Source organism: Natator depressus, chromosome 23, assembly GCF_965152275.1.
Source record: "Natator depressus isolate rNatDep1 chromosome 23, rNatDep2.hap1, whole genome shotgun sequence".
In the NCBI taxonomy this organism is placed as follows: Eukaryota; Metazoa; Chordata; order Testudines; family Cheloniidae; genus Natator; species Natator depressus.
In genome coordinates this window covers 2112688-2137047 of record NC_134256.1, presented here as the reverse complement: position 1 = coordinate 2137047, position 24360 = coordinate 2112688, and the positions used below count along the sequence as shown (strand labels likewise).

General features: G+C 62.1%; 1 protein-coding gene across 1 annotated transcript; it reads left to right on the top strand.

The window, feature by feature from the left end:
• Positions 1 to 4261: 4261 nt before the first annotated feature.
• Positions 4262 to 23730, top strand: EHD2 (EH domain containing 2). Its single transcript, XM_074937381.1, has 5 exons — positions 4262 to 5429; positions 10493 to 10590; positions 17512 to 17924; positions 22637 to 22801; positions 23053 to 23730. The coding sequence occupies exons 1-5, from the start codon at positions 5032 to 5034 to the stop codon at positions 23587 to 23589; spliced, it is 1611 nt and encodes a 536-aa protein (XP_074793482.1). The 5' UTR covers positions 4262 to 5031; the 3' UTR covers positions 23590 to 23730.
• Positions 23731 to 24360: the final 630 nt, after the last annotated feature.

The following is a 24360-nucleotide window of genomic DNA, read 5'->3' as shown; positions in this document are numbered from 1 at the left end:
CCGTGGATGGCGCTTCCTGCAGTAAGTGACTGGGGAGCAGTAAAACACAGGGGGAGCTGAGACCCCAGCTGAGTGGGGGGAGACACAGGCAGGGGAGGGGATCTGTGGGGAGTGGCAAGGTGCTTGGTAAGGAAAGTTTGGATGAGCCTAGGCAGCCTTGTGATCTGATGGCTTTGTCTAGTCAGCAGGGTGGGAAGGCGAGGAGAGTGGAAGATGAGTGTCCCTGGACCTTACCTGTTAGCTGGGTGGAGAATTGGGACAATGAAGGAAACGTGCCTGTGCCTGTCAGAGGTATTGACTTGCCTGTGGAGGGAGCTACCCTGATCTCCAAGCAGTTGTCTGTGACCAGCCTTGTGTGCTGGGACAAGGGGAAAGAGATCCCAAGCTGTGTGTCTGGTAAAGGAGAAAGTGTGTCCGGCTCTTCTTGGTCTGTGGAGCAGACAGAAGGGGCCTTGCAGCCTGTGATGGTTGAGCGTCGTGCAGTTGTCTCAGAGCTGGTTCTGGATTCAGCTAAAGCCCAGGAAGGGAATGGCCCTAAGTTTGTGTCTGCTCAGGAGAATGGCCCTGTAACTAGGTCGCATCCAGTTAGTGTCTATGTAAAATCCCAGAGCCCAGACAATTCTGGTGCTTGTATTTTGCCTGTTGCTAGTGTGTTGTAGGGAAAGGGTGGAGCAACTCTGTCTGATCAGGGTGAGATCCTAGCCAGGGCACAAGGAGAGCAGGAAGGTGATGTGATTGTGTTACCTATGGAGGGTGTGGAAACCTGTAGCAAGAAGGAAAAGATTCCTGAACTTGTGTGTGGCAAAGGGAAGGAGAAGGCTTCTGACCATTTATCTAGGAAGTCTGTCAGTTTGCCTGAAAGGGGATTGTGTAGGAATCCACCGGACGGGCCATAGGTAATTCTGGATGTAAGGGAGACCCAGAAAGAGTCTGTTGTTGCTCAGGAATGTGTTCCTCTAGAGCAAGCCCTAGGTAAAGAGGGTAAGAGCAGAATTTCTGGGAGGGGTGAATTGTTGCATAGAAAAGCCCTAGGGAAAGGAATCCTCATGGAGTCTTTGCAAGCAGTTTACTGCAACTGAAGGGTGTGAAAGTGATTTAATCAAGAAAGTTTCAGTTCCTAACAGCCAGAAATTTTCTGTTGTGAATGGATCCACTGACTGTCCTGTTGAAAGACCCAGTGTGGATAGCTTTGAGAAGGTCTCAGATGGAGTGAAAGCTGTTAAGAAACTTAAACAGTCCTATAACCAAGTGGCTGTGTTTGGCCAGCTTGTTGGGGAGAAGACCCAATCCAAGTTTGACCCCCTGGGGTTTTGGGGTGGCCAAAGGGCACGGGCCGCAGAAACCTTCCCACATGCGGCCTGCGAGTGCTATCGACCACCCCCAACCTAAGGGAGGGCGTGAAACTGGAAGGGCCTGGTGTAACTCCTACCAAGGAATGGCAGAGACGCTGGGGCATCCATGGGAACGTTGGTGGCTTCGAACTTCCCCAGGTCACCGCCTAAAGTGACCCCGCTCAGTTCGATCTCGAAGGGGGGAGAGATGTGACGAAGTGGGACTGTTCTTAATGGTTCCTCCGAATATTGTGGGGGTGCCTCAATTTCCCTTATGCAGTTCTTAAGTATCTAGGTGGTGGGGTAAGGGTGTATGATCACTGCAGAGCCCTAGAGGGCAGGTGTGTGCAGGGGTCTGGACACAGAGAATGGCCGACACCCTGTTTCCTGGCAACTGATGGCCTGGACCCTTCCCCCCTGCAAGGTGAGAGCTAAAGGGTTGGAGAACAAAGGAATCAGGTGACCTCCTGGCCTGGGAAAGGAACAAAGCCCAGAGGAGGGGGGGCTGGAGGGAGTTTCAGTTTGGGGCTGGCTAGGACATGGAGTGAAGGGCAGACGTGGTTGTCTGGCTCACTGCCCTCCAAAATGGACCCAGCTGAGGGGTCCTGTTCTCTGCACCTGCAAGCTCTGTTTTAGACCATGTTCCTGTCGTCTAATAAACCTCTGTTTTACTGGCTGGCTGAGAGTCCCGTCTGACTGCGAAGTTGGGGTGCAGGACCCTCTGGCTTCCCCAGGAGCCCCGCCTGAGCGGTCTCGCTGTGGGAAGCACACGGAGGGGCAGAGGAGGCTGAATGCCCCGAGGTCAGACCCAGGAAGGTGGAAGCCGTGTGAGCTGTTTGCCCTGCGGACAGGCTGCTCACCGGAAGGCGACTGCCCCAGAGTCCTGACTGGCTTCATGGGGAGCAGTTCCAGAGCATCGCCCGGGCACTCCGTGACAGAAGGCAACTGCTTCCTTGGCTTTCCTCGGTGTCTCTTTCCTACCACTGTCTCCTGCCATGAGGTCTTCACCAGGTTCTCTTTGCTCCTCCTCCATAGGCATCGGAACCAGCAAAGTCGCGCTTCCTGGATTTTGTCAGCCACTTCCCGGACTCTGCCTTCCATCCTAGTTTTATGGCACAAGGCGGTTCAGAGAGAAGCAGATTTGTCCCACGAAGATACTTGGTCAAAAACTCAACCGTCAGAGGTGGGAAGGGGGGAGACTTAATGGCAAATGTACAACCAGGCCCAGTAAAAATAAATTGCTAGGGTGTCTCTGTACACCCCCTCTGTCAGCTCGCCACCCACCCCATCTGCTCCAAACAACGTCTGCTGAGCGATGTGCGATGGTTCTGGAGTGCCAGGGAGCTTTCAGCGCCTGCGATATTAGACGTTGCTAGCCCGGTGCGAGCAGGTTCCTTTGCTTAGTAGGAAGTGGCTGCGTTGTTAATAGGGGATGGTTGACCACCCTGTAGCTGTGTGTGGGAAGCAGCATGGTTCAGTGAGTAGACCACTAGAGTGGGACTCAGGGGAGGTAGGTTCGGTCACTGGCCTGCTAACCGAGGGTGAGTCACTGAACCCACTCCGAACCTCAGTTTCCCCACCTGTGAAATGGGGACAACATTGCCGACCTCGTTCGTAAAGTACTAGGAGATCGACTGATGGAAGGCACTATAGATGAGTGAGGTGTTATTGTTGGATGTCTCTTGTCTGCATGGGATTTACTGCCAGGTTTAATTAGGCTTTAATTTTTCCTTATTATTTGTATTAGGGTAGCACCCTATTGCGCTAGATGCTGTACAAATGTAGGACAGCAAGACAGTCTCTGACCCAGAGAGCTGAAGGATGGCTACTTTTAAATCTGTTATTGAATGTCCAGGGAGATTGAAGTGTTCTCCTTCTGACTTTTGTATGGTACCGGGGGTTGGACTAGATGACCTCCTGAGGTGCCTTCCAACCCTGATATTCTATGATTCCTGATGTCTGATTTGTGTTCACTTATTCTTTTATGTAGAGATTGTCTGGTTTGGTCAATGTACCCGGCAGAGGGGCGTTGCTGGCACATGATGGCATTTATCACATTAAAAGTAGCCATCCTTTAACAAAAAAACTTCAAAACAGACTCCAAAGAGAAATTGCAGAGCTACAATTCATTTGCAAACTTAACACCATTAATTTTGGGTTTGAATAGGGACTGGGAGTGGCTGGCTCACTACAAAAGCCATTTTCCCTCTCTTGGTATGGACACCTCCTCATCAACTATTGGGAGTGGGACCACATCCATCCTGATTGAATTGGCCTTGTCAGCGCTGGTTCTCCACTTGTGAGGTGACGCCCTTCTCTTCGTGTGCCAGTATATTGATGCCTGTATCTGTAAGTTTCACTCCATGCATCTGAAGAAGTGGGGTTTTTACCCACGAGAGCTTCTGCCCAAATAAATCGGTTAGTCTTTAAGGTGCCACTGGACTCCTCGTTGTTTTTGTGGATACAGACGGACACGGCGACCCCCTGATCATTATCATGAGACTCGTGGCAAAATCATGAGAGTTGTCCACAGGCCCCTTGAATTCTGCACAAGGCGTGTCCCCAGTGGGGCTCGGGGGCAGGGGGCGGGAGGGGAGAGTAACTGATCCCCTGCACGGTCACACCGGTGCTGGTGAATTCGGGTGAACTTTCCTGAGCATCCTGTGACTGGCTGCACCTGGTCCCTCCTTTTCCTTCTGGCAGCAGATGCTTCAGTCCCCCGCTTGGTGGCACCACAGGCTGCCTGTCCAGCCCACAGTCCTGCCTTCAGTACAAACCCTGTTCGTTCGCCTCCCCGCCCCCCGCAATATTTGTTCTCAAGTTCCCCCCACAGCCCCTCTCTTAATTTATGTTAATATATTCCGCTGTCTGCCTTGTGTCATCTGGCAACTCCTTTACCCTTAGGCAGCCTCCCAGCCCCTCGTCAGATGTTCTGCAGGATCTTCTGCAAGTTCACTGAAAGATTTTTTCCTCCTTTAGGAAAAAAAAAAAAAATTGCACGGGCCAGAGAAGGAATTTTTCTCTGCAAAGCGCCATTAGCAGCTCCGACCCTGCTGAGATTGCTCCTGGTGCTGGCTTTCTCCGTGTGCTCAACTTTGTTTTTTGAAGGGGGGAAAGGGGAGCGCAAGTTCCTTCCCAAACGGCGCCAGAAGAAACACCCCCCCCCCCCCCATGCCAAGCCTATGCTCCTGGTTTAGGAGTGATTATACTTGGGTTTCTTTAAATCGAGCAGCATACGCAACGCTGTGCCTTTAAATTTCATCTGATTACCAAATCCAGGTCTGGAGATCACCCAAGAGATCCACCCATCTCCCCACAAAAAAGATCTATCCATTTGGATCTACTGATCAGAGATCTGCTGACTCCCAAGCGGTCTATTGGTTTCAGATCTGCCAGTCTCCCATTTTCAAGATCTTTCCATTTGATCTCCCAGAGATCTATCCATTTAAAGATCTATCATCTGCTGATCTCCAAAAGACCGTGGCTCTTCCTGGTTCTCGACGGGGTTTTCAGCTTGGATTAATTGATCTCCATATCGGATCAGTTGCACTATTGACTCTCGGATCTATTGATCTCGGAAAGATCTGTCAACTCCGATCTATTGATCTCAGAAAGATCTATTGATTAGGATCTATCGATCTCCCAAGGAGTCCCCATTGCCCTGTTTCTCCCCGGGCGTGTACGGCAGGACTAGGGGAAGATGTTCAGCTGGATGAGGAAGAACGAGAAGAAGACTCCTGAGGTGATCCACACGGTCACCGAGGGGCTGAAGAACCTCTACAAGAAGAAGCTGCTGCCCGTGGAGGAATTCTACCGCTTCCATGACTTCCACTCGCCGGCCCTGGAGGACGCCGACTTTGACAACAAGCCCATGGTGCTGGTGGTGGGGCAATACTCCACGGGGAAGACCACCTTCATCAAGTACTTGCTGGAGGAGGACATCCCGGGCAGCCGCATTGGGCCCGAGCCCACCACCGACTCCTTCATCGCGGTCATGCACGGCGAGACCGAGGGGATCATCCCAGGCAACGCCCTCATCGTTGACCCCAAGAAACCCTTCCGCAAGCTCAACCCCTTCGGGAACACTTTCCTCAACCGGTGAGTGCTGGCCCCCCACTCGTGGGCCCCCTGCTCCCAGCGTCCCCATGAACTCGACCCCCATCCACACACGCACAAAACCCCATCGCTCATGTGATGGCCAGCACAACTGGGCCTACGGGGCAGCCCTTGAGTGAGCTTCCCTCTACAGCCACTTAACTCGGCCCAGGCTAGCCCACCACACACCGATCGAGGGCTGCTCGTCCTCCAATGCCTTTCCTCAATGCTCCCTGGCCACGGCTAACTCAGGCCAGCACTGCCCATCCAGGGCTGCTGCTAGTCCTCCGATGCCTTCCCACAATGCTCCCCGGCCACTGCTAACTCGGCCCAGGCTAGCACTGCCCATCAAGGACTGCTGGTCCTCCAATGCCTTCCCACAGTGCTCCCTGGCCACCGCTAACTCGGCCCAGGCTAGCACTGCCCGTCAAGGACTGCTGGTCCTCCAATGTCTTCCCACAGTGCTCCCCGGCCACCACTAACTCGGCCCAGGCTAGCCCGCCACACAACGATCGAGGGCTGCTGGTCCTCCAATGCCTTCCCACAATGCTCCCCGGCCACCGCTAACTCGGCCCTGGCTAGCACTGCCCGTCAAGGACTGCTGGTCCTCCAATGCCTTCCCACAGTGCTCCCCGGCCACCGCTAACTCGGCCCAGACTAACCCGCCACACAACAATCGAGGGCTGCTGGTCCTCCAATGCCTTCCCACAATGCTAGCTCACTGTGGCGCAACAGAGGGCCGCTAGTTCTCCAGTGCCTTCCTGCAGGGACTCTGTGCCACGGCCTTTCCTTGCCATCTACGAGTGCCTCCTCTTCCTCGTCTTCAGCCCACACCCGTGCCAGCCCAGGCTGAACTGGCCTGGGTCCTGTGGCTCTTTAATCGGCATGCTCCAGGGCGTGAGCGGACTAGCTCCATGGAGGGGTCAGGAATTTCCCCCATGGGATAAGATGCCACAGCTGGGTACCTCATGGTCCTCGGGAGTGTCTGGCTTGACCCACTCTCTCGTGGACAAGAGACCTGGCTTGATGGGCCTTTGATCTGGTCTGATGTGCCCATTCCCAGCTCCTTTTAGAGTCTCCTCCTCTCACTTGAGCTTAAGCAATGGGACGTGACATAGGGATGGCCAGCAGGTCCATCTAGCCCAGAGAGCTATGGGGTAATCTGGCCACTAGGGGATGCTTTCCCCTGATCCCCAAGAGGGGGGCTCATGCCCTGAAGCCTGGGGACTTATATCCCTTATTAAACCAAAAACCCACTCTGTCTAATAAACATTCTCTTTATCCCCAACCCTTGCTTGAGTCCCTGACCGCATGGCCTCAGAGCTTGTAGCAGGGAGTTCCATGGGCTAATGCCAGGCTGCATTTCCTTTCATTGGTTTAAACAGCTGCCATTCAGAGTCAGTGGGCGCCCCCTGGCCCTTGGGACAAGCAGGGGCAGCCCGTTCCGCTTCTCTAGCCCCTCCCATCCCCAGCTCCTGCTCCTCGCCTCTCCCAGCCCCGATCTATCCAGCCTCGCCCCCGGCTGGAGCCCTGGATCATTTCTACAGCCTGTCTCCACACTGGGGCTCTGCCCCTCCTGTGTGTGTGTGTGTGTGTGTGTGTGCGCATCTGTGTGCAACCCGGGGTGTGTGTGTGTGTGTGTGTGTGTGTGCGCATACATCCCTGTGCGTGTGTGTACGCATCTGGGCGCAACTCAGTGTGAGTGCATGCGCGTGCATTGAGGGGTGTGTGTGTGTGTACATCCCAACATGGGGAGGGGCAGAGCACTGCGGGGGTGGTTCAGATCCAAGCCCTCCTTTCTTAGCTTCACCCACGCCTCCACGCCCGTTAACCTGGGGGCCGTTTCCTACCCTGGTGCTGGGGGAGCGGGCCTGTGGGTGTCAGTGATGGAATTTGTGGCTAAGCCCCCGGTCCTGCTTTGTAAACCTCTCCCATCGAGCCTGTCACGAGTCTCAGAGTATCCGTGGGGCTGCTCCCCCGACCCACACTGAACTGCAGCTGCCTCTGGGGTGGAACACGGCAGCGCTTCAGTGGCAGCATGCAGCAGGTCAGGATGATAGCCAGGCCGCATGAGCTTGTTGTCAGGGCTCCTGGGTTCTTTCCCTGACTCTGCAGAGCCCTGCACATGTCATTTCTCCTCTTTGGGCCTTACGTCCTACAGAGCCGGGAACGGGCCCCAGGAGTCCTGGCTCCCAGTCCCTCCCTGCACCAGCCACTCAGACGCCCCACACCTTTGCAGAGCTAGGAATAGAACCCAGGAGTCCAAGCTCCTATGTCTAACATCTAGACCCTACTACTTTCCCAGAGCCAGGGATCGGCCCCAGGAGTCCTGGCTCCTAACCCTCCCTGCTCTAACCACTAGACTCCACTCCTTCTCTGAAAAGTGGAGATCCCTTGCTCCATCTGGCACAGCCCTGCCTTGGCTTCCCGCCCTCACCTTGCTCCACCATTGCAAACAGCTGTTCAACCCTGCATGTCCCTGCCCAGCCCCTTGGGAGAAGCCTGGATGTTGGGTTTGGCAGGGGAGGGGGCTACACCTGGGGGACCGTGGGGCTGCAGCTGTAGGGAGGGAGGTTTAAGCAGCAGCAGCCCCCTGTGATGTGCATCCAACCTGGCCTTGTCTCGTGCAGTGCAGAGGACACCTGTTCCCACCCAGCCCCGGTCTGTGGCGGGGGGGCCAGGCTGGGGGCTGGGGCTGAGCCAGGCTCTCAGGAATGCAGGGCCTGTGGCCCAGTCCCCTCCCCAGCCCGAGCTGCCTGGAAAGAAGGCGTCATGGCTCCAGATGCGCTGGCGGCAGGAAGCCATGGGCGGACAGGCCCCTTCTCACTAGATGGCTGGCAGGAGGCGCCCGGGGCGGGCAAGCTCAGCTTGGGGCTGAGCTGAGGGGTGCAGGCGGGGAAGATGGAGTGAGGGGGGCCTCGAGGAAAGGCTGGGACCCAGGAGATGGGGGTTCAATATCTGGCTCTGTCACAGACTCACTGGAAATCGCATTGTGCCTCGGTTTCCCTTGTCTGTAACATAGGGATAATATGTCTATGGGGGACTGGCTCTCACTCTGTGTCTGTGCAGCACCTGGCACAACGGGGGCCCTGATCTCTGACAAGGTCTGGGAAGTACCTGGTGTGACAGGGCCCCGATCTCGGTCGGGGTCTGTGCAGCACCTGGCACAATGGGGCCCCGATCTTGGTTGGGGTCTGGGCAGCGCCCGGTGCAACGGGGCCCCAATCTCTGTCGGGGTCTGGGCAGTGCCCGCCGCGACAGGGCCCCGATCTCGGTAAAACAAAATGAATTTTAACTCTGGAAACACTCTCCTTTCTAGACAAACAGGCCAGGACGCCTGGGTTCTTTTCATGGACTGTGGCGGGTTTCCCAGGGAAATGGGCCCTGGAGCCCAACCTAAAGCCCACTGAGGTCAGTGCAACGGCTCCTGATAGCCCCCTGGCTGGAGCAGGCCCCGGGAGACCATCTGGCCTGTAGCTTCAGCCCCTGCTTGGAAGCAGCCACAGCCGAGCTGGGAGCCCCCCGCTACCTCCGCTGCCCGGCTCAGCTGGGCCTGGGCAGGGCTATTTTTAGCATCGTGTTTATATCGGACCAGCCCGACTTCCTCCAGCATGGAGGAGTTTGTAAACACAGGCTCCTCCCCATGAGCCCCCCACTCGCATGCCACGGCCCGGCTTCCTGCTGATGCTGGGCTGCTTTCCTGCAGGCCCCCCCCGCCCCCCCAACCCGGGCCAGAGAGCGTGGGGCAGCATCCCCCCATCCTCTGCACCAGCCCTGGCTCGCTCTCCTCTTCCCAGATCCCCCAGCCTGCGTCCGGGCTACTCCTGCGTCTTGCTCCATCCTTCATTCCTTCTTCCTCTTCCTCTCTGCGCAGCCCCCCCCAGCCTTTACCCTGGGCCCTGCCACTCTGGCCTGTCTCTCTCTGTCAGCTGTCCAGCCTCCGTCCACGTGCGGTTGGGGGAGGCGCAGAAGAAGGGCGGCCCCAGGCTACGTGGGAGGCTGGCACAGAGGCCGGGGGTGTCTGCTTGCACCCTGGGACTGGAGGGGGCTGGATCCCCAGGCCCGATGCAGCTTCATGGTGCCACCATCCTCTCCAACCAGCTCAGGGCTCCCCTGAGGCTGCTCTACTGTATGTGGTGGGGTGACCTGGCTCCCCAGCACCGCCAGGGCCCCAGGGTCAGGGGAAAGCAGGGACTCCCCAAGGCTCGGGGTTCTGTGATTCCCCCTCCCAGCACCTGGGGTGGGAAAAGTGGCTTTAAACCCTCTGAATCCTGGGAGCTGTCTGACCCTGAGTGCAAATTACAGCAGCCTCAGGGCTGCTCTAACTCATCTGTGGGACCTGAGGGGCCAAGAATAGCCACAGCACAGTGCGCTCCAGCCATGCCCCCGATTCATCCCCTATGTACTCTGTGGGGGTGGCAGAGAATAGCCCCAGTGCAGCGCGCTCCAGCCACACCCCCGATCTGCTCCTTACGCAAGGAGAAGGGGGCTGGCAGCAGGGTGGATGAGCTCTCTTTAAACAGTAACGGTTTTCCACCTGCTTTCTCAGCAATAGAGATCAAAGGACATGGGATAAACCTGCCAACATCCAAACACAGTAGCCCCTGGAGTCTCCAATTACGCCAGGTGCTGCACAGACCCTGACTGAGATCAGGGCCACATTGTGCCGGGCGCTGCCCAGACCCCAACCAAGATCAAGGCCCCGTTGGGCCAGGCACTGCCCAGGCCCAGACCAAGATCAGGGGCCCCCGTTGGGCCAGGGACTGTCCCTGCCTGGAAGAGCTTCCACTTTAACTCGGCATGGGCAGGGTGGGGAGACAGGTACCAGCGGTGAAGAGATTTCCCCCAAGTCCCACAGCAGTTCAGTGACAGAGCCATGCCGTGAACCCAGGAGTCCTGACTCCCAGCCACCCCTGCTCTGACCACTAGACCCCGCTCCCCTCCCTGCACCAGGATAGGACCCAGGAGTCCTGGCTCCTCGTGCGGAGCCCTAGCTGCTAGGTCGAGCTGCCCCACTCCTGTCCCACATGCTGCCATCGCTCATCGCTGCTTCCCTCTCCTGCCAGGTTCATGTGTGCCCAGCTGCCCAACCAAGTCCTGGAGAGTATCAGCCTCATCGACACCCCGGGGATCCTGTCGGGAGCCAAGCAGCGCGTGTGCCGGGGTAAGGCCTGGGGCGGGGGGTAGGAGGGGGCAGGAATGGGGCGAAACTGCACTGGCTCAGTGCTGTGTGGCTGGAGCAAGGGGTGGGGGCTTCATCTTGCCACATCTGTAACCCCGGCTCCCCCCGCATGGGGTTTCGGTCAGGGGCACGTTGATTGCCAGGGTGGGTGGAAGGGCTGCGGAGCCCAGCAGGTCAAGCCAGGACTCCTGGGTTCTGTCCCCAGCTCTGGGAGGGGAGCAGGGGCTAGTGGTTAGAGCAGGGGGGCTGGGAGCCAGGACGCCTGGGTTCTCTCCCTGGCTCTGGGAGGGGAGTGGGGTCTAGTGGAGTAGAGGGGTGGGGGGCTCCCTTCAGACGGGTGTGTGTCTCCATGCACCCCTGGCACCAGGACACCCTCGCTGCAGAACGCCGCCTTTCCCAGCCCCACCCTGTCGAGCGCACACTTGGCTGTGAGGCCTGTTGCTGCAGGAGCCAGGCCTGGGCCAGGGGCATTTTTTCACCGTGAGTCATCGTCGCGGGATGAAACCACCCGTTGTTGTCGTAATTCGCTTGAACAAACTGTTTGTGCGTGTCAGCGTGTGTACGCGCCCCTCGTGGCAGTGCGTGTGCCCTGGCTGTGCGCGTGTGTTCATGGGCGTGTGTTCGGGGGGGGGGGGGGCTTGGGCACTTGCAGGCTGGTGCGTGTGCGCCAGCGTGTGCGTGTGTTCACGGGCGCCCACGTTTGCATCGGTGCCTGCAGGGCGGGGCATGTGTGCGCCCACTTGGCAGGCCGTGTGTGCGAGCGGTTGCCTTGCGGGTGCCATGCCCCAGGGCTGAGCAGGGCCCCTCGCTGCCCACTAGCGGGTGTGACTGGGCTGGTGGCTCCCAGATTGACGTGGCCCAGCTCCCCCCCAGATTGGGGGATAACAGTGGCGGGAGGCGAGAGGCCAAGCCCCAGTGGGGCTCCTTCCATGTGGGATCCTGGCCTGGGACAAACGTGGGTATTGCCACACTGGCTTTGGAGGTGGGGCTGGGGCCAGGACTCCTGGGTTCCCAAAGGGTGTGGGGGGGGCATGGAGCCATCAGACAAATAAATCTCAGGCTTCGTCTCTGCTCTGTCCTTGGCCCTGCCATGCGAGCAGCCGGGCATGTTCCTGGCACGGGGCTGGCATTGCCCCTCGGTTCCCTGCCCCCCCGGGCTCCAGCCGGCCGGGAAATACTGACTCAGTCCCGGAGCTCGACTTCACGGGAAACAATGCAGCAGGGCTGATTCCAAACAGGGAGCAGCTTGGGGGGCGGGGAGTGGGGGGGCTGCATTATCCGAGCCTCCAGCGCCTCCAAAGGGCCAGGGCTGCCGATGCTGCTGGGCGAGCGCCATAGACAGGTGGCCCAGGGGTGGATGGAGCAGGGGCGCTGAGTTACTCAGATACCTGCTCCCCGAGCTCTGCCAGGACTCCACACACCCAGCTTTGGGCTCCCCTGCCCCCCACAGCACTGACAGTGCCCCTCGCTCCCGACCCGCAGCCCCTGCTAGCCCAGCCCTGGGCTCCCCCGACCCGAGCTCTGCCGGGGCCCCCCACACCCAGCCCTGGGCTCCCCCGCCCCCCACCGCTCTGACAGTGCCCCTCACGCCCGACCTGCAGCCCCTGCTAGCCCAGCCCTGGGCTCCCCGAGCTCTGCCCGGGCCCCTCACGCCCGACCTGCAGCCCCTGCTGTCCAGCTCTGGCTGTCTCTCTCTCTGCCCCAGCCAGACACAGAGCGAGAGCCAGTCACGGCCCCACGGCGCTGCCGGCTCAGCAGACCAGGCCAGCAGAGGGGAGAGGGGAAACGTAACCCACAAGCGGGGACATTTTCTTTCTCTCTCTCGTTCCTGTACCCCTCCCTCCTCCCTGCTGGTTATAAAATCATTCCTGGAAGGAAACGATTAGCCAACGCGGGAACGAATCCATTACAAAGGGGGGTATTGAGTGGGAATGAAATGTACCAAGGCCGGAATCCGGTGCAATAAGTAATCTCAAGGCACACAACTCGTTAGTGAGCCTCATCAGTGGAGCGGGAGGCATCCTGCAGGGTACCGCCTTTGGGGAGCTGGGGGGTGATGCTGTGTGGGGAGGGATTGGTCCTCAGATCAACCGGGGCTGAGATGCAGGCAGCCACCTCTGGGGTGGAACGCAAGGGCTGTTTATACGGGGACCACTCGCCTAGTGCCGAGATGCAGCCACTTCTGGGGTGGGGTGCGGGGCCCTGTTTATGATTCAGCAATGCCAGCCAGCCGTTCGGGGCAGGAAGTGAGGGTGAATCCTGTCTAAATGAAGCTGGGCGTGCAAACTGAAGGAGGCCGATGACATCACTCTGCCATGGGATCCGGCTGGACCCCGGAGCGTAACCTCCCAGCCGGGGCCGTGACTCTGTTTGGGCTGGATCCCCGTCAGCTGAGCAGGGGCTGGCTGTTCCCGCACTGGGATGCCTGCCAGGGAGCATGAGGCACGGAGGAGTCGGCCCTGCGTGCCAACAAAGGGATGTCCAGGCCTCTGGCCCTGCTGGGCAGGGAGCAGCTGCGGGGGGAAGGCCCTGGGAAAACCAACAGAGACACTGGATAACCTGCCGCCACATGGCAACCCACACCAGGTGTGCGGGGCCATCAGCTCCCAGGGAAGCTGAGGGGCAGTGGCTTCCCAAGGGCAGCTGGGGAGAGAACCCAGGAGTCCTGGCTCCCAGCCCCCCACCCCCACCCCGCTCTAACCACCAACCCTGCTTCCCTCCCAGAGCTGGGGATAGAACCCAGGAGTCCTGGCTCCCAGTCCTGGTTTTGGACCATAGGACCAGGCTTTGATGACTATTCTAAACCAGAGTGCAATGCTGGTGTGTAGCAGCTGCTGCATGCCACCCCCGAGCTGGCTGCGTTTCAGTCCTGGCTGAGGGGCTCTCTGTATAAACAGCTGCCAGGGCCCATCACAGAGGTGGCTGCATCTCAGTGCCGGGTGTGGGATCCCTCTACAAACAGGCCCCTGCCCCGCACCCCAGAGGCGGCTGCATCTCAGCGGCAGGGACCAGGCACCCTTTACAAGATGGTTTATCACAGCACCGTGAGGCTCCTGGCAGCCCAATTTCAGAGGCACTGAGCACCTGCCCTCCCAGTGACCCCTGGCCCCTGCGGGAATGTGCCCTTCCTGCCGTAAGCTGGGGGGTCCCCGGCCTGGATGTACCCTGGCTGGAGGAATGTAGCGGGGGGCGGGGACATGCTTTCCCACTGACGTGTCCGAATTCCTCCTTGGGATTCCTCCCCTTTGAATTCCTTGCTGGCGAGCTGCCAGGGGCTCCCGGGGCCCATGTGGGGAGGGGGCTGCATTCCAGGAGGGGTTCACCCAGCTGCTAGAACAAAAGTGCCCCCCCGGGGGGGCTCCCTGGCCCAGCTGCCCACCTGGCACCCTTTGGAGCTGGAGGGAGCGCCGTGCGGGTGGCGCCCGGAGGCATGCAGGGAATCCAGCCCGACCCAGGGGCATGGCGGCTCAGTAAACACCCCGATGAGTCCAGGGCACCCTCAGCTGCTCGCAGCTGTCCCGTGCTCAGCTCACTCCTGTGTGCAAACAGCTCGCTGGGACAGGCCCAGCTGTGCATCCCAAACAAACCTGATCTCCCTCTAGCAGGCAGGCTGCAGTGTTATCGTAGGGTCGCTCGGAGACGGCACGGGCTGGTTCGTTATCGTAGGGTCGCTCGGAGACGGCACGGGCTGGTCACGCTGGTTTGTTATTGTAGGGTCACTTGTGAATCCTGCACCACTACATTGGTCTGTTATGGTAGGGTTGCTCGTGCAGTCATGCGTCCCCACGAGTGGGCGTTGCAGCGGCCCTGGGACTGAACCCAGGAAGTGCCGGACGGGGCAGTTCAGTTCAGGCCAGGTCCCTGGTGTGCTGTTTCTGGGAGCAGGGTGGGATCTGAAATCCCCCAGCAATCAGCAGGGCCAGGAGAAACACAGGAAGATGCTGTTAAAATAAAGCAGGTGATAAGCCAGGGCAGGGAGGTTTCTGTGGGCAGGATCAGCTGAGCCCCATAGCAACGGGATGGGTCACAACACGCTGAGAAATCATGCCCGTCCTGCCAGTGGGGCTGTGACAGCAGAGGGGAGCGCGGCGGGGGCAGGGTGTACGTCCTGGGGGCGTGATCGTGGGGGAGACGGGGGACAGCGCACGTGAATGGGAGCAGCACAGCCCGCTTTGACACGGGGGCACCGGGAGCGTTGCTAGTGAAAAGCTACGGCCAAGTCAACCCCTTTGAGGCCAATCAGAGCAGTTCTCTCCCTGCTTCACAGTTGGGGAAACTGAGGCACAAAGAGGCGGCAGAGACTTGCTGAAGGCCATTCAGTGAATCACTGAACCCAGGAGTCCTAGCTCCCCTCCCCCCACTCTAACCACTAGATCCCACTCCCCTCCCAGAACCGGGGACAGAACCCAGGAGTCCTGGCTCCCAGCTGCCCCTCCCTGCTCTAACCACTAGACCCCAGTTGCAGATAGCTAGTGGCGGTTTTTCGGGGGGAAGGAGGAGGTCCCCTGAGGCAATGGAAGCCCAGAGCCCCGTCCCCTGGTGAACCCCATCACCGAGACACAGGAACTGCCCGGGTGGGCTGCCCGAGGACTGAGCCAAATGGGCCAGAGCGCAGAGGAAATTCCCGCCGTGAGCTGGCACCATCTGGAGCTCAGGGTGTTTCCCACAGGGGTGAGTTATAGCCCTGCTCCCAGGGCCAGCTTCCCAGCCAGGCCTGAGCTGCATGGCAGCTGTTTATACAGAGATCCTTCACCCAGCGCTGAGATGCAGCCACCTCTGGGGTGGGGTGCGGGGCCTGTTCAGACAGTGCACCATAATCCACCACACAGTGCTCCAGGCCTGCAGCGAAGGCGAACCCTGTAGCTCGTGACATGAGGTGCAGGGCACCGTGAGATCCAATACACCTTGGCAAGCTGGTGTGGGGGAAAGGCCAGCGGGGCTCTCGGGTGGGCACAGGGTCTGGTCCAGCTGCCGTTCCTGCCCCTCGGGCCCCCCTCCCTCTCTAGAGAATCCCCCGAATCCCATCTGGGCTGGACACACAGCTCAGCCACGGCTCTCCAGCCGGCCCCAGCCTCCCCTTCCCCATCCCAGCTCAGCGGGGGAAGCAGCCCGTCGCCGGGAGCCCCGGTCCTCCTCTGGATCGGCTCCATTTTCCAGGGAGGGCCGGGCGCCAGACCTGGAAACTCGCTGGCTCCTTCCCTGCTTGTGTAAACAGCAGGGGACGGAGGAGTTCGCAGGACCCGATTCTCCCCCCACCCCATCACTGCAGCCAACAGGGCCGACGCCTGCTCCCCGCCACCCCAGAGAAGCCGGGGGCCAGAGGAGCGGGGAGAACGTCTGGCTGGCTGCAGCAGGCCAGAGCCCCTCGCCCGGGCAGGGGGCTGGGTCGCTGGAAAGCCCTGTGCCCTGGTTTCACTGATTCCCCCTGGCACGGGAGGCCACCCCAACCTTTCCCAGGACCCCCCGGCCAGCGGAGAGACGCCCGGAGGGGGTTTGCAGCAGCCCCGTCCGGTCCAGCTGGGTTTTTGATTCATGGTGGGGCCCCGGCTGGCTCAGACTTTCCTCTGCTCAGCCTCAAGGCTTCCTTTTTTGGTGCTTTGGAGACACTCGCCGCCTCGGGCTGCCAAGTGGGAGGGCGGGGGGCGGGGGGGGGGGGGGAGAATCTGCTGGGCTCCAGCAGCACTCCTCAGCGAGGCTGTTAGGTTTGCTGGGGGGGGATGTAATGAGATGTCTCTTCTCTCAGCCCCTGAGCCCCCCCCCAAATACAGGGGACCCTGATCTGGGTCGGGGTCTGGGCAGCGCCAGGCATGTCAGGGCCCTGATCTCAATGGGAGGCAGCGGGGGGGGGGGGGGGGGAGGCAGGGTTGGGGGTACACTAGGGGAGGAGCAGAGAGTGGGGGAGGGGGTCTGTTGGGGGGAAGCAGGGGCCCCTTTCCCTCTCTCAACCCATGAGCTAGTCCTCCGGGCCCGGCGCCAGCGGAAGGGGTCAAGGAATTTGCTGTTTAGGGACCCCACAGCTGGCAGCGAGGTCCACGGGCACCCAGTGCACTCTGCAGGGTACGCCCCATGCCCTGGCAGGGCGGGTGTGGGGCACAGGGGTTGGGGAGTGGAGGGGCAGGGCTGTGCTTGGCATGGGGTGCAGGGGCTGGGGAGCGGGGGGCACGGGGGTGTGGGGCACGGGCTGGGGAGTGGGGAGCAGGGCGGGCATGAGGCAGGGGGCGAGGCAGGGCGGGCGGGGGGCACAGGGTCTGGGGAGCGGGGAGCAGGGCAGGGCAGGTGTGGGGCACAGGGCTGGGGAGTGGGGAGCAGGGCGGGTACAGGGTGCAGGGGCAAGGAGGGCGTGGGGCACGGGGTCTGGGGAGTGGGGAACAGGTGGGCATGAGGCAGGGGGGTGGGGCAGGGTGGGCATGGGGCACAGGTCTGGGGAGTGGGGAGCAGGACTGTACTGGGCAGGGGGGCAGGATGGGTGTGGGGCACAGGGCTGGGGAGTGGGGAGCAGGGCTGTGTTGGGCACAGGGGCAGGGCGGGCATGGGGCACAGGGCTGGGGAGTGGGGAGCAGGACAGGTATAGGGTGCAGGGGCTGGGGAGCAGGGGGGGCGTGGGGCACAGGGCTGGGGAGTGGGGAGCAGGATGGGTATAGGGTGCAGGGGCTGGGGAACGGGGGGCGGGGGGCACAGGGTCTGGGGAGTGGGGAGCAGGACGGGTATAGGGTGCAGGGGATGGGGCACGGGGGGCGTGGGGCACAGGGTCTGGGGAGTGGGGAGCAGGGCAGGTGTGAGGCAGGGGGATGAGGCAGGGCAGGAGTGGGGAGCGGGGCAGGCGTGAGGCGGGGGGGCAGGGCCTTGCCCGCCGGGCCCCGCGCCCGCCCCTCGGGCCCTGACGGCATCTCCCCGGCCCCGCAGGCTACGACTTCCCGGCCGTGCTGCAGTGGTTCGCGGAGCGCGTGGACCGCATCGTCCTGCTCTTCGACGCCCACAAGCTGGAGATCTCGGACGAGTTCTCGGAGGCCATCCGAGCCCTGAAGGGCAACGAGGACAAGATCCGGGTGGTCTTGAACAAGGCCGACATGGTGGAGACGCAGCAGCTGATGCGGGTCTATGGGGCCCTCATGTGGTCCCTGGGGAAGGTGTTCAACACCCCCGAGGTGCTGCGTGTCTACATTGGCTCCTTCTGGGCTGAGCCACTGCTCGTCTCCGACAACCGGCGGCTCTTCGAGCTGGAGGAGCAGGACTTGTTCCAGGACATCCAGAACCTGCCCCGCAACTCGGCCCTCCGCAAGCTCAACGACCTGGTCAAGAGAGCCCGGCTGGTCAGGGTGAGCGGGGGGTCCGAGGGGGGTGGGAGGAGGGCACCGGCGGGGGACCGAGGGGGTGGGGGAGCTCTGGGGAGATGTGGGGGGGGCACTGAGAGGGACAGGGGGATCTAGGCGGGTCAAGGAGGTGGGAGGGGGATTTGGGGGGGACTGAGGGGTGCAGGGGATCTAGGCTGGCAGGGGGACCGAGGGGCGTGGAAGGGGGCTCTGGGGAGGGGGTTGGGGAGCACTGTGGGGGATCTAGGCAGGCGGGGGGACCGAGGGGGATGAAAGGGGGGTTCTGGGGTCATGGGTGGAGGGCACTGAGGGGGACGGGGGGGACTGAGGGGGATGGAAGGGGGCTCTGGGGTCGTGGGTGGGGAGTACTGAGGGGGGCAGGGGGATCTAGGCAGGTGGGGGGACAGAGGGGGCAGGGAAGGGAATACTAGGGGGGTGAGTGGGGGGCACCAAGAGGGACAGGGGGACTGAGGGGACAGGGGGAGCAAGGTGAGGGACCAAGGAGCCCCTGGCCACCCAGGTGGCAAAAGCACCTGGTTATCATCCAAGCCACCAGGACTCCTGGGTTCTATGCCTGGCCTAGCGTGGCGTGGGGAGGGGAGGGGTCTAGTGGTTAGCGCAGGAGGGGCTGGAAGCCAGGACTCCTGGGTTCTATTCCCAGCTCAGAGAGGGGAGTGGGGGGGGGGTCTAGTGATTAGAGACCCCTTGGCTGTGGGGGGAAGTCTTACATTCTCTGCTAGCTGGTGGGTCTCAGGCCCATTGCGGGCCCTGCACCCCCTGAGCTTGGGGGGAGTCTCTGAGGGCAGCTTTTGGGGCTGTGTTTCCCCCCGCCCCATATCGTCTCAGAGCTGTGACCCTCTTAGGCAGCAGATGGCTCCAGACCCCCAACAACAACGTGGCTGTCCTGCCCTGAACAATGGCCCCGTCCCCCCCCCGGGGGTGTGCGTGTGTCCTCATTGTGCTGCAGGGGAGGGGCCGTTACGGGGTTTGTGAGCCCCCCACCCCCGCATCCTGCACCTGGTTTCCTCGTTAAGGGTTTCCCATGCGGCAGAGCCTTCCGCAGCTGTGATCGAGTAACAATCCTCCCTGCCCCCCCCCCCAGTCTGAGAAATGGGGACCCCCTCCTGAGCGATGGCCCTCCCCGGCTCCTGGCCTGAGCAACACCCCCCCCACCCCACCTGGGAAATGCCTCTAGCCAGATCCCCTAAAACACCCTCTAACTAGGGATGCCTCCATTGGGGGTGGGGGGCACTGACACCTCCACATGCCCTGGGCCTGGTTCCCCAACCCCCTGCTGCTGCTCCCAATGCTTGAGCTGACGCAGGGGGGGCTGGGCATCCCCCAAGTAGCAGGCGCCCACCTTAGCACCTGGCAGGGTCCGGGCTGGTCCCTGGCCCTGTGCCTGAAGGGGGAGCCCCCCTCGCCAGGGCATGTGGTGCCAGGCGAGGCTGGGCTGGGCAGGCAGCTCCGAGCGACCCAGCCCCCCCCATCCGCCCCATCTCACCCAGTCCTGGCAGCTGGATTCCAGCCGTGCCCCGCCCTGGGCCGGACACCAGTGAGCGGGCAGCCGTTTTGCCCCAGGTTCGGAGCTCACAGCCCCCCCGCACGATTTCTCCTTGCTTCAGCCAGGCTGGGGAGGGGGCAACCCCTGGGTGACTCGTGGGCTGGCGGGGCTCAGGGCCAGTGCCCCTGGGCACAGCGAACTTCCAGCCCCCTCCATTGCAAGCACGTTGGTAACCCGGAGGGGAAAGGCCCCGGGCTCCTGGCCCCAGCCCCGCGGCGGGAGCAGGGCCAGCACCCCCTAGAGGGGAAAGGTCCCAGGACCCCACCCTGGAGCCAGATCAGGGCCAGCGCCCCCTAGGGGGGAAAGGTCCCAGGACCCCACCCTGGAGCCAGATCAGGGCCAGCGCCCCCTAGGGGGGAAAGGTCCCAGGACCCCACCCTGGAGCCAGATCAGGGCCAGCGCCCCCTAGGGGGGAAAGGTCCCAGGACCCCACCCTGGAGCCAGCTCAGGGCCAGAGTTCCCTATTCTAACAGGCTTTTGGAAAGCAACACCCCTCCCCCGAGGGCGGGGCCCCCTCAGTAACGCAGGTTCCTCTCCCCGTGCCCCCGGTGACGTGGGGGAGTTTTAATGAGGCTCCTCCATTGGCCCGAGAGGAAGCGCCAGATTGGCTTTTGCAGCCTCTTTCCCTCCCGCGCGGCCTTATCTTTTCCTGCCACCTGCTGGGCCGGCTCCCCGGGGCCCTTTGTGCGGCCCGGGCCCCCGAGTGGCAATTTCCTCCCGGCCCCGGCCGGAGCCAGGGAACAGAACGTCCATGGAACAGCCCCTGAGCACTTTCCACAGCCGGCTGCCAACAACCACCCGGGTCACGGAGGCTGGACGCCCGCCCCTCGGCCCCAGCGCTCGCCCGGGGCAGGGCTGGCAAGGGCCAGCGTCGCCATCGAGCTGAGATGTTCATCTGCCCCGTCCCCCTATGCCGTTGGCGTCTGGGCCCAATCCTTAATGCGGAGGGGAAACTGAGGCACAAATGGGGCTGAGTCACTTTCTTAAGGACACAGTAAGTTGGGGCCTTGTTGTGCCAGGTGCTGCCATGACCCTCTCCTCCGTTGTGCCAGGCGCTCACAATTTAACTAGACAGAAACCAAGGCACAGAGCGGGGCGGTGACTTGCCCAAGGTGTCCAAGCAGAGGCAGGAAGAGAACCCAGGAGTCCTGAGCCCCAGCCCCAGCCCCGTGCTCCTAACCACTCAGTCATGTGGGTTCAGCTGCCATCTGAGCAGGCTGGACCTTGGGTCCCCCCCTTCGGGGGATCAAGGGGCAACGTTCAGCTGGTGTTTGCTCCAAGAGCAGCTGTCTGCGGCTCCCTTCCCGTGGTGGGGGTCCACTCCCCTGCCCGCATGGCTAGCATTCACCCAGCCCCCGAAGTCCACCCAAGGCTTTGGGGGGCAGATTTTCCTGAGCCCCTCTTTCTCCGCAGAGGGAAGGCAGCGAAGTGCACCAACGGGGGGCACAAGGCAGCAAATTCCCTGACGTCTCCGGGCTGGCACGTGGCAGGGGGCAGTGGGGAAAGGCAGGCGGGATGTGGTCGGGGGGGGGCAGGTCCAGGTCCATGGAGCCAGTGCTGGAGGAAGGTGGGGGCAGAGGGCCCCTGCCCCCAAGAGCTCATGGAATAAACTCCCCCCATGGGGGCTGCAACTGTGGCCCATAGTCCCCCACCCCGGTGTATTTTAGCTGGATTTGGGTTGTTAAATTTTTCCTTATAAATCAGTTCCTCAGCCCCCCTGATTGTTACTAGACCCCCCCTCTCCTCCTAGAGCTGGGGCTAGAACTCAGGAGTCCTGGCTCCCAGCCTTCCTGCTCTAACCACTACACCCCCTCCCTTCTCCTTCCAGAGCTGGGGATGGGACCCAGGAGTCCTGTCTCCCAGCCTCCCTGCTCTAACCACTACACCCCCTCCCTTCTCCTTCCAGAGCTGGGGATGGGACCCAGGAGTCCTGTCTCCCAGCCTCCCTGCTCTAACCACTACACCCCCTCCCTTCTCCTTCCAGAGCTGGGGATGGGACCCAGGAGTCCTGTCTCCCAGCCTCCCTGCTCTAACCACTACACCCTCTCCCTTCTCCTTCTAGAGCTGGGGATGGGACCCAGGAGTCCTGTCTCCCAGCCTCCCTGCTCTAACCACTACACCCCCTCCCTTCTCCTTCCAGAGCTGGGGATGGGACCCAGGAGTCCTGTCTCCCAGCCTCCCTGCTCTAACCACTACACCCTCTCCCTTCTCCTTCTAGAGCTGGGGATGGGACCCAGGAGTCCTGGCTCCCAGTCCAGTGTCCTGGGCCATGCTGGGAGCCAGGCTGGGGGGCCTGTCCCGGTGTGAGGGTGGGGACTGAGCGAGCGCCCCTGCCCTGCCCTGCCCAACTGCCCCAGACGGATCCTTCCTGCGGAAGCCGAGGGAGCGAAGCTCTGGGTCAGTGCAGGGCGGGAGAGGGGGCCTGGCAGGAAGAGCTGCTGGCGGGGCCCACTGGTGCTGCGGGGGCGTCCGAGCTGGGCCGGGAGGGGACTGGTGCTGGGCCAGGCTAAGCTGTGGGCTGGGGAGGGTGATGCTGGGCCATGGGGGAGAGGAGGAAGATGGGGTTGTGGGGGAGGGTGATGCTGGGCTGCGGGGGAGGGGAGGAAGATGGGGTTGGGGGGAGGATGATGCTCGGCTGGGGGGAGGGGAGGAAGATGGGGTTGGGGGGGAGGGGAGGGTGATGCTCGGCTGGGGGGAGGGGAGGAAGATGGGGTTGGGGGGGAGGGGAGGGTGATGCTCGGCTGGGGGGAGGGGAGGAAGATGGGGTTGGGGGGGAGGGGAGGGTGATGCTCGGCTGGGGGGAGGGGAGGAAGATGGGGTTGGGGGGAGGGGAGGGTGATGCTCGGCTGGGGGGGGAGGAAGATGGGGTGGGGGGAGGAGGGTGATGCTCGGCTGGGGGGAGGGGAGGCTGATGTTCGGTTGGGGGAGGGGAGGGTGATGCTGGGCTGCGGGGGAGGGGAGGAAGATGGGGTGTGGGGGGAAGGGAGCTGAATAATTGACAGCTCAGCCAGCAAGCCCGATGGCCCCGAGCAGCGGGGGCGGGAGCTGTGGCTGGCACCGTGGGGTGGGGGCATGCCTCCTCGCTCTGGAGGTGGGCCCTGCGGATGGGTCCCGTCCCCTCCAGTCCTGGCTGATGCCCCCTCGGCCCCCCCAGGTCCATGCCCACATCATCAGCCACCTGAAGAAGGAGATGCCCTCAATGTTCGGGAAGGATAACAAGAAGAAGCACCTGATCGCCAAGCTGCCCGTCATCTTCGCCAAGATCCAGCTGGAGCATCACATCTCACCCGGCGACTTCCCCGACTGCGGCAAGATGCAGGTGAGAGCCGGCCCCTGGCACCGCTGGCTCCTCGGCCCCCTGCCACGGCGCCCCCTGCAGGCTGCCCCACGCCGCTGGGGACAGGGGTGTGGGGCTGGGCTGGACTTCAGTGTGCGGAGCTGGGGGGTGATGGGCCAAGTTGGGCAGCAGGGGAGGGATGGTGCCAGGCTGGACTGGGCCGTGGGAGAGGGGGCGCCCAGCCGAACTGGGCCGTGCTCCCCCCCGCTGCTGACCGCCCCGCCCCCCCGCAGGAGCTGCTGATGGTCCACGACTTCACCAAGTTCCACGCGCTGAAGCCGCGGCTGCTGGACGGGCTGGACGAGATGCTGACGAGCGACATCGCCAAGCTGATGCCCCTGCTGCGCCAGGAGGAGCTGGAGATGCCGGAGGGCGGGGTGCAGGGGGGGGCCTTCGACGGCACCCACAACGGCCCCTTCGTGGAGGGCCTGGCTGAGGGCGCCTACGAGGGGGCAGACGACGAGGACTGGGTGGTGACCAAGGACAAGCCCAAGTACGACGAGATCTTCTACAACCTCTCGCCCCTGGACGGGAAGCTGAGCGGCACCAAGGCCAAGAGCTGGATGGTGGCCACCAAGCTGCCCAACTCGGTGCTGGGCAAGATCTGGAAGCTGAGCGACGTGGACAGGGACGGGATGCTGGACGACGAGGAGTTCGCCCTGGCCAGCCACCTCATCGAGGTCAAGCTGGAGGGGCACGGCCTGCCCGCCGACCTGCCCCGCCACCTGGTGCCCCCCTCCAAGAGGAGGCAGAAGGGCTCGGCCGAGTAAACGGGCCCCAGCTCACACCCGCCCCGTGCCAGGCTCAATTGCTCCAGGAGACCCTGATTCCGCCCCCCAACCCGTGCCAGGCTGAACTGCTCCGGGAAACCGCGATCCCCCGCCCCCTGTGCCAGGCTGAACTGCCCCGGGAGACCCCGATCCACCCCCCATGCCAGGCTGAAGTGCTCCAGGAAACCCTGATCCCCCCGCTTTCCAGCATCAGCAAACCAGTCTCACCCCTCACCCCCCCGGTGAGGGAGTAATTTAGGACCTCATGGATGCAGGATCAGGCCCTCCTCCCCCCGCCCCGCCCCGCAGCATCCCATCTGAGCCAGCCGCCCTGGGATACCTTCACCATCTCCGTCCCGCCCCCGGGGCACGAAGCTGCAGCTGGCTCTGTCGCGGCCAGCAGCCCCCGGATCCCCCCCCGCCACACACACACAATGTTACATGTCCGCCGGGAGAGAAGAGAGAGGCCGCGAGCTGGACCCACTGCCCGGACCTCCAGCTGCCCCAGGTCATCTGGGGGGAGACCTGACGGACCCCGGGGCCGTCATCATGTTAAAGTGGGGGGGACTTGCTGTGCTCCCAGATCCCCAGGCCACCAGCCACGCTGGGTGGGGATCGAACCTGGGGCCTGCCAGCCATGAGCTGCTCTCCCCCACCCCGCCCCTGGGTAGGGGGGCATAGAGCCAGGCTGGGTTAGCGCAGGTCACATCCTGGCACTGCCCCCGGCATCCTCCATGCCCATGTCCCATCTGCGATCTGTGGTGCCAGGCT